The 16477-nt window shown below is 42.2% G+C and overlaps 1 protein-coding gene across 1 annotated transcript; it reads right to left on the reverse strand.

Moving 5' to 3' along the window:
* Positions 1–9723: 9723 nt before the first annotated feature.
* MGAT2 (alpha-1,6-mannosyl-glycoprotein 2-beta-N-acetylglucosaminyltransferase) lies at positions 9724–11589 on the reverse strand. The gene has a single exon (XM_033953482.1). It carries the CDS (start codon positions 11151–11153, stop codon positions 9852–9854), a length of 1302 nt encoding a protein of 433 aa, XP_033809373.1. The 5' UTR covers positions 11154–11589; the 3' UTR covers positions 9724–9851.
* Between the last annotated feature and the right edge of the window lie 4888 nt (positions 11590–16477).

A 16477-nucleotide genomic window follows, 5' to 3' on the forward strand; every position in this document is an offset into this window, starting at 1 on the left:
TGAAGATATTTCAAAGGATTATGGTTGGTTACAACTGTAAATTTTTTGTACAGAAGATATTCCCTAAATTTCTTTGTGGAGGCCCATTTCAAAGCAAGGAGTTCTAATTTAAAGGTACTATAATTTTTATCATTACGTTCTGTTTTTCTTGGACCTCTACATGCATAAGCAATCACATGTTCTGACCCATCCTGTATTTGACTTAATATGGCCCCTAACCCACTGTTACTAGCATCAGTTGTCAGAATGAATGGTAAGTTAAATTTAGGGAAAACTAACACTGGTGTGGACATTAATTTCTCCTTAATGAATTCAAATGCTTGTTGACACTCAATTGTCCAAATGAATGGTCTCTCTTTTTCGTTCTTCTTAGGGAATCCAGTTAACTTGTGTAGTGAAGCCGCAATGTGTGCAAAGTTTTCCACAAATCTTCCATAAAAACTGGCAAAACCCAAAAAACTTTGAACCTCCTTCTTGGTGGTTGGAACCTTCCACTCACTCAGAGCTTGAGTTTTTTCCTGATCAGTGGCAATTCCTTTTTCAGAGACTATATATCCCAAAAACTTAACCTTCTTGCAGAACAATTTACACTTGGAAGGCTTCAATTTTAAACCTGCTTCATGCAAGCGGATAAATACTTTTTCCAGTCTTTCTAGATGTTGTTCAAAAGTACTAGAATAAACTAGGATATCGTCTAAGTATAACAATAGCAGGTCTAGACGTAATCATTCAATACAGTCTCCATGAGCCTCTAAAAACTTGCAGGGGCATTACAAAGTCCAAATGGCATACGTGTCCACTCGAATAAACCAAACCGTGTGGTCACTGCTGTTTTCTCCATATCCTTGGGAACCATGTCCATTTGGAAATATCCAGATGTTAAATCTAGAGTCGAAAACCAACACGCAGATCCCAATGCATCTAACGCTTCATCTATTCTAGGAAGTGGATAAGCATCTTTCACTGTCATTGTATTTAATTTCCTGTAGACCACACAAAATCTTAAAGTTCCATCTTTTTTCCTTAACACAACAGCAGGTGATGCCCAGGGACAACTACTCTTCTTCAAAATACCTTTATTGACTAGTTCTAAGACATGTTGTTTGAACTCTGTATAAAGAAGAGGTGAAACACATTGATATGGCAATTTAAATGGAACAGCTGTACCTGTATTTATTGGATGTTGTACCAAATCTGTATAGCCAATATCATTATTACCCACAGAGAATACATGTTTATGCTTTTTCAAAACATGTTTTAATTTCTCTACTTGTGATTCTGTAAGCAGCTCCCAATCTACATTTATTGCAGGAATTTCTTCATCACTGATTCTCTTAACCAACTCTATCTCCATGGCATCAGGGCAAAGAATTTCAGCTGGTTTTACCACTTCTGCAATTTTCATATATTTCGGGATAACGATCTCCTTATCGCTCCTTATCTCCTTATCACTCATATTCAGCATACAGACTGGAATGATCCCATCCACTGGCCTCACTAGTGATTTGGCTACCATAACTTTATCTGGTAAATTTACCTCTTAGGTCGCTATTACTAACAAATCACGTTTCCATTTTTTTTACGGAGTTGCATATTCCTACTACAATTTTTTCAGACATAACTGGCAGAATTTGATCAGTTGGACCCACAGCTTTCACAAATCCCAATCTGAATTCAGGATCCAAATTTTCATATTTGTTAGTTTCCTTAATTACTGCCATAATTTTGTTAATTTGTGCCTGAGTACCAGTTGCTTTATTGCTACAGGCTGTTAAAATATTTGATAAATACTGTCCCATTTCCTTCAGGATATTCATACCTAGCAATCCAGGAGTAAATTCTTCATCACTCTTAGTTTCAGGGTTTTTATGATCCTTTATTATAAAAATATATTTATTTGGTATGATCAGATTTTCATATTGTATCTGAGCCTCTATACATCCTAAAATTGGAAGTTTTGTACCATTCACTGCAATGAGTTCCATCCAATTGCTCTCTTCTAAATTCTCTGGATGTGAAAAATTCTTATAAAAATGGCTTGCCAAAATGGTCGATACCACCGATCCTGTATCTACAGTACATTTTGTTTTTAATCAATAATTAAATCAATTTTTGGAGACTATCCCACAGCCTTTTCCATCCTCTCTTTCCAGTTATTTTTCTTTGTAACACTTTTGCAAAATTGAGCTCTGATAGATCTTTGTAAAACTTGCCTTTCAGACAACTTTCTAAATCGTCATCCTCTCTATTAGTCTTGTACAACGCTTTTCTGAACTGTTGTCCACTCTTACTTGGCATTGCTTCCTTCTCCAATTCAGGTGCACTTACCCTGATTTTTTCATTTAGGCAGTTTCTGGCAACATGACCTGGTTGATGACAAGTATAACAAATGAAGTCACCACCTCCATCCCCTCTGCCATTCCCCTTATGGGAAGTCTGAAAGTTTCTTTTTCTGGTATCATACCTTCCATTGTCATTTCTAAACCCACCAGGTCTGCTTTCCGACTGCAATAACTTCTCTTGGTTTTTCTCTATGTGCATTAATCTTTTAGAAATTTCTTGCAAGATGGAGTCTCTTTCCTCTCTATCACCTGAACTAGTATCTCTTTTAGACCTGACCACCAATTGTTCAGATCTGTCAGTTGTAACTCGTTGTGGCCTTCTATAATATGATTCTCCATCCCATCCAGGTTTCTCCTCTTCTGCCCAACTTATCGCAGCTTGTAACAGATCTTGAAATAACATATTCGGCTGTTCCTCCATTCTTCTATCCATCATTTTTCAAAGGATGTCATCTCTAAGCCCAAAAACAAATTGTTCTTTCAGAATAGTCTCGTGATTAGTAATTATCTCTTCATCTCTTCCCATAACTAGATGCAATTTGGCTTGCAATTGAATAGCATAATCCCTCACTGTCTCTCCTACCTTTTGTCTTCTTTCGAAGAACTCCTTGACTCTTACCCCTAGATGCACTTTGTCTCCATAACCTGCTGCAGTGTATTAAATAACATTTCCAACATGCAGCCAATTTTTGAAAGGGAGAATCTAACAGTATCCTTTGCCTGTCCCTTTACATGGCACTTCACCAATTCCAACTAATCTTCTGGTGCCGAATGAGAAATACGTAACATTGACTTGGTACTCTCAATCCATTCTTCTACCTTCAGGTCATCCGGATGGGAAGGAAAACCGTAAAAATCTTGTAGATTCCTTTCAATTAATGGTATTACTGCATGAACTACTTGTGGGATTATTGCCTGTTGCATCTGTGGTTGAAATTGCGCTTGTTGTTTGTTGTACAGATTGTTGCTGCACCATTTCTTCCATCCTTCTTTGCAATTCTGCCATTTGTTTCTGCATTTCTTCCATCTTCTTTTGGAACAATGAGTTTTGATTTGAAAGCAAGAAAGGAAAAAAAACCTAGAGAACACACTACTAACACTAAGTATTATTGAAACCTCCAACTTCTTAAATTTTTCTAAAATGAGTGTTCATATAAGCATATTTTTAAAATCAACATACACACTTCAAATTCAGGATAAAATACAATCTCTCAAATCCCCATGCCAGGTTCTTATTCAGGATTTTGAAACTCAGACTTTTCCAAGATTCCATAATCCTGCCGACTACGCCAAAAATGTAACCCCTCCCTCTTTGAACTCCCAATTCCCACTCTCTTAACCTTTAATCTTAGGTTACCTAACCAGATAAAGTAAGAATTATAACAAAAGAGGGAAAAGTTAACATAAAATATAAAATTACCTTAAGTAAAAAATACAAGGAATAAGAGTTTTTGTTGGTTTGTTACAACTCTAACAAAAAGTATATATATCTAAATAATTTTAGAATAAGATTTTTTTTAAAAAAAATTTTCCTCAAAGAATTTAGTCCTTTCAAATAATTTTATCCTCACAGAGTTCAGATGTAAATTTTTCTCACAGGAGTCCGTTGTTTTATTTACACAGCCGTTGGGTACCAGCGCTTCTTCTTTCCTCTATGGAGATTCAGCTCTAATCAACAGCGTACCTATTTCCTAACTAAAAAAAATAAAAGGAAGCAAAACCCTATCACCCTGAAAATTATATTTATTTATTTTTTTTAGTAACTACCCATAGAAAAGAATGGATAATTGAAATTCCCTAAACTTTTTCCACCCACGATGTATCTTAAACTATTCTCAAGCAACCCCAAACTAACCTGTCTTCCAAACTGATCACTCCCTAACTGCTCTCACTCTCTCTGGCAGTTTTAGAATCCAGACCAGCACTGCTACTTCGACATGAGATCATCAGACCTGATGCAGACCTCAGCATTCTAGAATTCTTACTGTCAGTCAGGCAAATACAGCATTAATTTTGCTGGCTAACAACAAAAAAACTTTTCACTTTAAAATATTAGAGAAAAATACTTCTATCAGGTCTTCTGCCCTGGGTAAACTATAACATATTTCAAATTTATTTTGTAACCCATGGTTACATTAAAAATATGCATAGGCATACAAGGCTCAAAGCATTTCAGAGCCCTGGATATTACTACTAAAAGAGCTTTTAAAAGTTGAAACCACCTAAAGGTGGTTTAAAAACAAACAAAAATCCACGTAATACGCAGGGGTATTTTCAAAAAAACTAAGACATCAAAAAAATGGCATAAATCAGCACTTGGTTTTTCTCACCAATACGTCCAAGTGCTGAATTTCGAACCATCTTTCTGGACATCTTTTACAAGGCATCCCAGCTGCTATGCCTTCAAAACTAACGGGAGATGTATTATGGATGGGCTTTAGGTGTGCTTAGACTTGGACATCTTATATCTTGCGGCAATTATCAAACCTTTCCCAAGACGTCCTGGACAGAACTTAGTTGAGAGCTAGACCTGTTTTCAAAGCAGCAAAAAGATATCTATACTGACCAGATGACCACTGGGATTAAGTAATGATCCTCCCTCCCACACTCCCCAATGGTCATTGACCCCCTTCCCACCCTCCAAAAATTCTAAAAGAAACAGTACATGCCTGTCTCTAGAACAGCAGCACCTGGTACAGAAAAGCCTAGTGGAGCATCACACAGGTGTCTTAAATAGCCTGGTGGGTGAACTAGTGAGCCATAGAGAGAAGGATCCAGGCCCATAAGCCACTCTACTACCATGTTTCCCCGAAAATAAGCCCTCACATTATTTTCGGGTTAGGTCTTAAATAAGCCCAAGTCCCTGGATTCGCTGGCAGCAACTCTTCCCCCACCATGTAGCCAACTCCCCCCCCCCCGACCCTTCATCCTTCCCTCCCATCCGAATCCCGCCAACCACAAGCCCTACATACCAGAGGGAATTCCTCGGCAGAGAAGGCTGCAAAGCAGCCTGTTTAAAGTGTTGCCGGCCTGATGCTGCTCTGGGAGGTATGTAGGGCTCACGGTCGGTGGGGTTCAGATGGGAGGGAAGGATGGAGGGTCAGCGGGGATTCGACTGTGCGGTGGGGGGGGGGAGTGCTCACACAAGGGATGGAAGGGAAGAATGGATAGAAGCTGGGCAAGGGTTCTGCTGCACGAGGGATGGGAGGAAGGGAAAGATAGAAGCTGGACAAGGGTTCTGCTGAAAAGGGGGATGAGAGGATAGAAAGATGCTGCAGAGGGATGGCACAAGGGGATGGGTGAAAGGGAAGGAAAGATGCTGCACATGTGGCGGAGAGAAAGGAAAGAGGAAGAATTGGGGTAAGGGAGAGATGATCATGTACATGAAAAAAATAAGCCCTACCCCGAAAATAAGACAGTGTCCTATATTAATTTTGGGCCCAAAAAACACACTAGGTCTTATTTTCAGGGAAATACGGTACATTGATGGTGGAAAGTGTGAGGCCACAACAATCCTACAATACTGCCATATAGGTACCACCTGCAACCATAAGGGTTATTGGGGTAGTAGACAGGTAGGGCGAAGGTGATCGTTTATCGGGACATGCTCAGTTTGCGAGTTAAGGTTTGCAGGAGTGTTTTGCTCGTCTTGCAAAACACTCACAAACTGCATTACTCGCAAACCGAGGTTCCCCTGTATACTTGAATATAAGCAGAGATTTTTGGGCCAAAAAAATGGAGCTCTCAGCTTATATTCATGTCAGTGCCCACCCATCCCCCTCCCAGATTTGTTGCAGGCCTGCCATATGACCTGATGAAGTGGACCAGGAGAGGAGGGATCTCTTCAGTCTCCTGTCCTGGCCAACTCTGACAATTTTTTAAATCTCCCTCTCACCTCTTCCCCCGTGTACCTTTTTGAATCCCTGGTGATCCAGCGGTATACAGGGCAGGATCAAGCTTTCCGCGCTCCTGCCCTACACCCCTCCCTGAATGTCCGCCTTGAATTCTTGCAGCCCAGCAGCATACCAGGCATGAGCGAGCTTTTGCGCTCCTGCCGGGCGCTGAGCCGCTCGCTAAATGGCTGCTGTGATTTCTTGCGGGACTCATGAGAACTCACAGCAGCCATTCAGGGAGTAGTTCAGCACGGAACACTCACTCCTGCTAGGTACACCGCTGGACCACCAGGGATTCAAAAAGGTATGCCATGGGAGGGAGGGAGTCAGAGTCGGCCGGGACAGGAGATGGGAGAGATCGCTCCTGTCCTAGCCCACTCCTGTCCTAGTCCACCAAGTCATATAGTAAGCTCGGTGGAGGCCTGCAGGACATCAGGAGAGAGGAGGCACAAGGTACAGGGCAGGAAGGTAGGACAGGGTGCAGAGCCCGGCAGGCAGATAGGGAGGGGGGCTGGGTGCAGAGCCTGACAGGGGAGGGAGTAGGGGGGGGCAAGGCACAGGAATATTAACACCCCCCCAGCTTATATTCAAGTCAACCTTTTTTCCTCCTTTTTTGGGGAAAAGGGTACCTCGTCTTATATGCGGGTTGACTTATATTAGAGTATATAAGGTAAGTGGTAAATAGCAGTGCTGGCTTCTCCCATATACAAATGGTCTGGATTTGGACATTTCTGTGGTCAAAAATGACAAGGTTAGGTCCTAAGGTTGGACATCCCGAAAGCCAAAACATCTACGTAGACGATTTTTTGAGGGAAAAAATTGTACATCTAGAGCAGGCTTCCTTGGGCTACATTGACTGAAAAAAAATTTTCTGGGGCCACAAAAACACGCAAATGCTGCAGCAAGACAGAGGAGGGAGCCGGCAAGACGGTAAACACCCGGGGGAAGCAGAGGAAAATACTGCATCGCCCTCAACCGGAGCCGCACAAAATACTTCACGGGGCCACATGTGGCCCTTGGGCCGCAGGTTGGACACCCCTGATCTAGAGGTTTCGAAAATGTCCTTTTCTCCGCTTGACTTTGGAAATCTTGCGGGAAACATCCTATCGAAAATGCCCCTCCACATATCTTTTCTTTTTGCAGTACAGTCTTTGCAGTACAGTCTATGAATCTAAACTAGTAACAAATGTAGCAATTTTATGTTGCCCATCTGTTGCATTAACCTTATAAGAAAAATGCAGTGTATGGAATTGTTTTTCCATGAACTTTCTGACCATTAAGCACAACCTAATTTTATGCTACCAAATTTCACAGTAACTAAAGTGTAAATAATAGATATACATTCATAAACTCAAACACTGCAGACAAAATCACTTACTACATCGTTAATTACCCTATCTAGAATTTTCAATTTTGCAAAATCCCAGTAGTTTGGCTTTTCATTTGCCTCTTCTTTGATTAGATCTAGGTCAAAGAGCAGGCCGAGTTAGAGAAACACAAAATGGCACAACCCTCATATGATTATTTTTAAAAATTACATTGTTGAAGGGACACAAGGTACTATCTAATGGTGCTAAATCTCCAACACAGATGAAAGCCACATCCCCAAGGAAGCCTGAAAGTCAACCATTTTAGCATGAATTATGTTGGGGGGGGGGGGGAAAATATGTTACAAAAGTTTATTCCTTCCATTATACAGAAGTCAGTATCGGGTACTGCATGTTCCTGCTAGCCTCTGACTGATCAGAAAAAGGTTACTGCATGAGTCCCTACCAAAGAGGAGACTGAGAGGGGACATGATCAAAACATTCAAGATAATGAAGGGAATAGACTTAGTAGATAAATACAAGTTGTTCACTCTCTCCAAGTTAGAGAGAACGAGAGGGCACTCTAAAATTAAAAGGGGATAGATTCCGTACAAACATAAGGAAGTTCTTCTTCACCCAGAGAGTGGTAGAAACCTGGAACGCTCTTCCAGAGACTGTTATAGGGGAAAACACCCTCCAGGGATTCAAGACAAAGTTAAACAAGTTCCTGCTGAACCAGAACGTACGCAGGTAAGGCTAGACTTAGTTAGGGCACTGGTCTTTGACCTAAGGGCCGCCGTGTGAGCGGACTGCTGGGCATGATGGACCACTGGTCTGACCTAGCAGCAACAATTCTTATGTTCTTATAGGCAGTAAGGACCAAGGCTAAGCATGTGCTAATCAATTAGCATGAGGCAATACATCACACAATTAGTTTTGTCACACCCACCCTCTACCCCCAAAACATGCCCACTTGGAGAAAGATAGGAAAAATATTTTTAGAAGGCAGTGTAATGCACACAGGCAAATTTACCACAGGATGGCAGCACACAGCAAAGCCTGTTTAATGTGTGGTAAGCACATACTAGCACTTACCGTAGTTTAGTAAAATAAAAGGCTAAGAGACTTTAATTTTGCTATCTGCTAGTCATGTAAAATACCACATTTTTGTCAATGCACTTCAAAAGCAAAGTCTGAATTCAGTCTGGTGAATTATGTGGAAATTCAGATTTTTTAAAAATTACATTAACTACAAAGAACATTTGTCTACATACACATACCTGATTCTATAAATTATAGACTTTAATACTCAATAATTATAAAACCATAAAAATTGTGATATTAGAAACCTCTTTGGAATTACAAAGTGTGAACTTTATTTTGGCACAGCTAAAAAAACAAACATTAAAATATGTACACAAAAGAGAAAGTATGATTTAGCATATTTTCCATGCCATTAGCTAGATACCAGAAGGCATAGAATGTTCTTAAAGTTCAGTAGAACAGAATATAGCTTCTGCAATATGGAGAGTCATCTATCAATCCTACTGTCCTGAAATCACCATTGTGAATTGTAACCTTTATTAAAATTATCCTACTTGGTAATGTTTATCTACAATACTGCATCATGGAAAATAAAGAGTGAATAGAGTCTGAAATGATTAATTTTTTTTTATAAGTTATTAGATAAATATAGGAACAGGGATAGACTTCCCAATAACCAGAACAGGCATATGCCTTGTTACCAATAAAGATTGGCCCTATCACTGAATGGCCCCATTACTAGTTTAGGTGGGCCAGTTGATGTGACAGAGGCGACCTGAATTAGCACCCACAATTCATAACTTTGGAGTGGGGCTCTCCTCCCCTGTTATTGGGGAGTCAGCTGGCTGACCCAATGCCAGGATAAATCAGATAATTCAATCTGCCACTGCATAAGATAGAACTAAAGATAACTGATAATCATGTTAAAATAATCCGTTTTCCAGTCCAAATATATCACTTATGTGCAAAAAATATCAAAATAAAATTTAAAATGTGTGCATTTTAATAGTTAAATTGTAAAATTTTCAATTTACAAGTATTTGTGATGGTTTCCCTCTAAGGTACTTGATCAAAAATTAGTGTTATACTTTGTCTTAAAAATAAAAAAAATCCACACATGAAAAATGCACTATTTGAACAAGTTTTACAAGAATGTTTATTCATATTAAAGCAGAAACCAATTAACCTTATTATACAGTTGTATATTCAGGAAAAATAGCCAGTATGCAGCAATTGGAAATGAACTCTCATGAAGTTTAGATTTTTCACTGTAGTCTCCGGTAACTCTTACAGAGTTCATGGTCTCTTATATCTCCCCAGCCTCCATTTTTCACGTGGGGGGGATTTGCTGCCATTGAGTATTCAAAACTAATACTTATACTTTCTGGAAACATATACTGTTGGTTGTTGTTTAAAAGTGATTCTATTTTGGCACTTTCTGTGGATGGACTACAAGATTTCTTGTGGTGCATGCCACAATCTCCAGTATGATATATCCTGGGAACTTCAGGGATCATGACTTTCCAAACTTTAGGAAGACAAGTTAAAGTCAAATACTGAAGAGTCCAATCCCAATTATAATCGTCGTAAGTGCAGAATGTATCAGTACACTGAATCAGTTTTTGGTATGTCTCTCTGTTTAGTGCCATTCCCATGTTATGTTCTGTAGACTTCCAGGGTTTCACCTCCAGTTTGTCAGCTTTACCAGAAAAGTTATGGACCCGACCATAATTCCCTAGAGTCAATAGATCACAATCTGTACATTTTTTGCTTCTTTTGCTCCACATATTTTTAAGGACATGATAGAAATCTGGAGACAAGTAGTGATCCTCTTCTACAAACAAAACCAGACCACTATAGTCTTTCAAGACTTTTACTCTTTCCCATACAAAATGAAGTTTCCACCACCAATGATGTTTCGTTTGCGAGAATTTGGCCTCTCGATAATGTCCGAAAGAATCGGGATACTCGGCATTAATGCAACCCAACTTCACTGCTGCCGATTTCTTTATATCCCTCGGGCAATCTTTGGGGTCACTCCCTGGAAATTCATTCGGATAGAGCTGAATACTAAAGGGGAAAAATATCTGCAGCACTTGACAGAAATTCACGTCTGAAACGAGCTGGTTAATCTCCGGGGACCAGAAATCATGACTAAAAATCAGCAAGACGTTTTCAATGTTCTTGGCTTTCCTGAGAGACTCAATAAGTAGTTTCAGATACTCTGGCCTATCGTGCACTTGCACGACAACCACAAGATCATCCCGGGGGCGATTCGGAATCGTATCCAAGTTTCTAATAGTTTGGTCAAAGTTTAATTGATACACAATTGACCGATGAAGCAGAGTTGCGTTGTCCACGACAGGCTTAGGCACTTTGTCTCTCGTCTCGTTGGATATCCTGCGGCTGCCGACGGACGCAAAGCCTTTGCCGTTCCGGTTCGGGTCCGACTCCTGGACGAAGAGCTCATTTCTCTTCTGCCGGCCACTGTTCCAGAAGGCTAAGCCGCAAGCAGCGACCACCAGGGTCAGTATAAACACCTTCCTCTTATAGATGCGAAACCTCATGGTCTATAATCACAGCACGCAGCCTCCGGAGGGGCGGCCAGAAATTGCACAACGAGGCGGGCTGGCGGATCCCAGGGGACCGGGACGTGCGGCCGCCGCTTCCGGCTCACACGCGCCCGTCGGGGAAGGAGAGAAAAGGCCGCCTCATGTCAACCGCCAACCCGGTCTCTCAGCGCCGAGCCATTGTGAGCGCGGCCTCTGCCTCCTCCGGTTAGTCGGAAGCCCGGCTCCCTTCCGCTTCCATTCCAGCTGGGAGCAAACTGAAGCGCCCGGGCTCGCGTCGGAGGAACAGCTGGAAAGCCCGCGAGCGCATCCGAACGCTGCTCTCTCGCACACCTGCCTTGAGCGGTTTAACGGCGGAAGCACACGGTGTGCGCCTGCCAACCGGATACCTAGCGCGCTCTCTTTCTACTGCGCATGCGGCTCCCGCGCACTGACACAGCCGGAGATTGGGCCACTGGTGCCCTACACAAATTTTTTTTTTTTTTTTTTTATACCACATTATCTCCTATGCTCGGCTCTGCCCATTGTCTTCCACTATTGGACTTAGCCCAGCATGTGATGCGTTCCTTCCTCCCCACCGAAATCCAACTATTTTAGACCAAGGGGCAGGCACTTGGACATTAGGTTGACCAGCCCAATTCGGTTTGGTGGTTGTACAGAACGGGAGTAGTTAACGACGTTTTAGACTAGAGAGATGATGGACAGCCCCTGCAAGCAAAAATGCCTTTACAAAGTCAATAGGGGGCTGATGAAAAATTATTCATTCACAGAAACAAATTAGACAAATGTGAAAGGCCAACCAGTGGCCTCATCATCGGCATGATTTTTCAAACTGTTTTAATAGTTATTTATTTTAGTATTTATATACCCCTTATAGCCTAAGTCAGGGGTGCCCACACTGTTTTGGCTTGCGAGCTACTTTTAAAATGACCAAGGGCTCCTTTTATCAAGCCACGCGAGCGGGGTTAACGCCCGTGACTTTTCATCACTCGCTAAAAAACTACCGCCTGCACAAGAGGAGGCGGTAGCGGCTAGCGCAGCCGGCAGTTTAACGCGCGCTATTACGTGCATTAAACTGCTAGCGTGGCTTGATAAAAGGAGCCCCAAGTCAAAATGATCTACCAACAATAAAATTTTGGAAAAACACAAAGCACACTGTACACAGAGAAAATGTTAATAATCATTTATATTCGGGGATGTTTTCAAAGAGGTCAAGGCAGATGACTTTAAAATTTGCAATGTCACCTCAGTAACAACTATACAAAAATAAACAAATATACCTCCTCCCTTTTTACTAAACCACGATAGTATTTAGCTCAGGGAGCGGCACTGAATGCCCCGCGCTGCTCTCGCTGCTCATAGGCTCCCTGCACTAAAATCCGCTACTGCGGTTTAGTAAAAGGGGGCCATAATGCAAAATATAGATATTAGATATAAATTCTCAAAATGGACACATTTTGATCACTACATTTAAAATAAAATCATTTTTCCTTTCTTTGTTGTCTGGTGATTTCATGAGTCTCTGGTTGCACTTTCTTCTTCTGACTGTGCATGCAATATTTCTTCCTCTTCTTTTCTGCCTCCTGCATGTTTCAGCTTCTCCAGACCTCATTCCATTCCCAACCAACATCTCTGTCCTTCCATGAGTCCAACTTTTTCTTCCTCTCTCCCTGCCTGCCCCAACACACTCCATTCCCTTCCCCTTTTCCTTCCTCTCTCCCTGTCCCCTCCCCTTTCTTTCTTTCTGTATCCCTGCCCCCTTTCTTATTTTCTTTCTCTCTGCTATCTTTCTTTCTGTCTCCTTGCCCCCTTTCTTTCTCTCTATGCCCCCCTTTCATTCTTTCTGTCTCCCCTTTCTTTTTCCCCATGTCACCACCGGGGCTGTTGTCTGAAAACAGGCTCCCAAGCCACTGCCGACAACAGGCCCCTAAACCACTGCCACCATTTCTGCTGAGTTTTCCGTTTCCCAACGCCACAACAGTGATTGGCTGGCCCGGAACTTCTTATCCAACATCATAATTGATGGGGGGTTGGAGGCTGGCTTGCCCGGCGCTTCTGTAATTGCTGCTGGTCTTGCTGGCCTGTTGTGGCGTCGAGGAACAGGGAGAACGCAAAAGCAACGAGAGTTTATCAAAGAGTCCGGAATGGGCTCTTTGATCGACTCGTGTTACCTTTGCAATCGACTGGTCGATCACGATCGACCTTTTCGGCATCCCTGGCCTAAGTGGTTTACATTAGAGAATGACATGGGGGAAAAATTTATCCTCATCTCCACCCCGTCCCGTCTCTGTGAGCTCGATCCCTGTTTCTACCCCATCCCCACAAACCACCTGATCCCTCTGCACAAGCCTCACGGTGGCTAATCCAGGTCACTAGTACCTGGCCAAAACCCAAGGAGTAGCAATATCCCATAATATCGATTCAAGGTAAACAGTGGCTTCCCCCATATCTTTCTCAAGAACAGACTATGGACTTTTAATCCAGGAACTTGTCCAAATCTTTTTTAAAACCTATCCACTATCCGCTCTTACCACAACCTCTAGCAATGCGTTCTAGAGCTTAACTATTCTCTGAGTGAAAAAAAATTTCCTCCTATTGGTTTTAAAAGTATTTACCTGTAACTTCATCGAGTGTCCCCTCCCCTTCACAAATATTCCTGCCACCATCGAGAAAACTGTATAAGACAAATTATTACAGAATAATCATGCTAACAGAATACAGCAGTCACACATGACAGGAACAGTGTTAGGGGAGTGCAACTAGGGCAACTACCCCCGGTCAGACAGAGCCCTAAGCCAGCTGGAAGCTAGAGCAGCACAGCCTGGGCTTTGCAGTCCCTAGATATGCCTAACACCAGCTCTGGCAGGATACATATTTAAAATCTGATATATTCTAATTACAAAATAGAAAATAATTTTTTTCTAGCTTTTGTTGTCTGTCACATCATCACTTGGCTCACCAACCTCCTAAACAACCTACTTCAAAATGGCCAACTCTCTACCCAAATGGGCCAAATTGCCCTCACATCTATTCCCAAAAACATAAATGACCCCTCCAACTATAGGCTAATAGCAGGCATTCCTATTCTAACAAAGCTAATGGAAACCCACATCTGTAAACAACTCTCAGCCTACATAGAAAAACATGATTGCCTTCACCCCACACAATTCGGATTCCGCCCACACCACAGCACAGAGCTACTCCTTAACCACTAAAATCAAACATTAAGCAAGGGCCACCATGCAATACTGCTCTAGTTCGATATCTCTGCTGCATTTGATTCTCTTAATCATCACATACTCCTAACAAAACATAAATAACACTGGAGTCACTGGCACATCATTCAATTGGTTCAAAGAATTCTTGCAAAACAGAACCTACCTAGTCCGGAAAGATGAGGTTTTCTCAAGTAACTACCAAGCTTCTTATGGTGTGTCTCAAGGCTCTCCACTATCCCCATTACTCTACAATATATTCATGAGCTCCCTAGACAACATCCCCTTCACTAATGACGAATGCTTGCTGTCATTTGCTGACGATATTCTCCTGCTCATCCCAACAGAAACAGCTCCAATGACAACCCCTTGAAAATATCCAATAATATAGAGAAAATACACACATGGGCCACTCTCAATAAACTCAAACTTAACACTAACAAACAGCCACCTCAACTGTCACCTTGCCCTCAGGAACCAAACTGAACATTGACAATACTTCCAAAGTCCTAGAAATCACGCTGGACTCTACCCTTTCCTATGAGCCCCAAATCTCCAAACTGCAAAAAAAACAAATTCTACGGTATGAGAAAACTCATAAGAACATAAGATATGCCTCTACTGAGTCCATCGTGCCCAGCAGTCCGCTCCCGCAGCAGCCCCTAGGTCAAAGACCTACCTGCAGGAACTTGTTTAACTTTGTCTTGAATCCCTAGAGGGTGTTTTCCCCTATAACAGCCTATAACAGCACTCCAGTTTTCCACCACTCTCTGGGTGAAGAAGAACTTACTTACATTTGTATGGAATCTATCCCCTTTTAACTTTAGAGAGTGCCCTCTCGTTCTCTCTACCTTGGAGAGGGTGAACAACCTGTCTTTATCCACTAAATCTATTCCCTTCAGTATCTTGAATGTTCCGATCATGTCCCCTCTCAGTCTCCTCTTTTCAAGGGAGAAGAGGCCCAGTTTCTCTAATCTCTCGTTGTACGTCAACTCCTCCAGCCCCTTAACCATTTTAGTCGCTCTTCTCTGGACCCTTATGAGTAATACCATGTCCTTCTTCATGTACGGTGACCAGTGCTAGATGCAGTATTCCAGATGAGGGCGTACCATGGCCCGGTACAGCGGCATGATAACCTTCTCCGATCTGTTCATGATCCCCTTCTTAATCATTCCTAGCATTCTGTTCGCTCTTTTCGCAGCCGCCGCACATTGCGCGGATGGCTTCATCGACTTGTCGACCAGCACTCCCAAGTCTCTTTCCTGGGGGGTCTCTCCGAGTACCACACTGGACATTCTGTATTCGTGTATAAGATTTTTGTTACCGACATGCATCACCTTACACTTATCCACGTTGAACCTCATTTGCGAGGTTGCGTCCCATTTCTCGAGCATGTTTATGTCACATTGCAGATCTTCGCAATCCTCCTGCGTCTTCAGTACTCTGAATAACTTAGTATCGTCTGCAAATTTAATCACCTCACTCGTCGTACCAATTTCCAGATCATTATAAATATGTTGAAGAGCATGGGTCCAAGCACCGAACCCTGCGGCACTCCACTGGTGATGCTTTTCCAGTCCGAGTATTGTCCATTTACACCCCACTCTCTGTTTCCTATCCGCCAGCCAGTTTTTAATCTATGTGAGTATTTCACCCTCGATTCCATGGCTTACAATTTTTTGAAGTAGTCATTTATGCGGAACCTTGTGGAACGCCTTCTGAAAATCCAGATATACAATGTCGACCGGGTCACTTTTGTCTATCTGCTTGTTTACTCCCTTGAAGAAGTGCAGCAAGTTTGTCAAGCAAGATCTTCCTTTGCTGAAGCCGTGCTGGCTGGTCCTCATCAGATTGTGTCCGTCAAGGTGCTCAATGATACGGTCCTTTATCAGCGCCTCTACCATCTTTCCCGGTACCGAGGTCAGAATCACCGGTCTGTAGTTTCCCGGATCACCCCTCGAACCTTCTTAAAGATCGGCATAACATTCTAGTCTTCCAGAATCCTTCCCAATTTGATTGACAGATTGGCTATTAGTTGAAGCAGTTCAGCTATAGCCCCTTTCAGTTCCTTGATTACCCTCAGATGGATGCCATCTGGTCCAGGGG

The sequence above is a fragment of the Geotrypetes seraphini genome, chromosome 7 (genome assembly GCF_902459505.1).
Source record: "Geotrypetes seraphini chromosome 7, aGeoSer1.1, whole genome shotgun sequence".
Taxonomy (NCBI): Eukaryota; Metazoa; Chordata; class Amphibia; order Gymnophiona; family Dermophiidae; genus Geotrypetes; species Geotrypetes seraphini.

Excerpts from the sequence above, each read along its gene's own strand:
- MGAT2 (XM_033953482.1), bottom strand. The coding sequence starts at position 11,153 with ATGAGGTTTCGCATCTATAAGAGGAAGGTGTTTATACTGACCCTGGTG.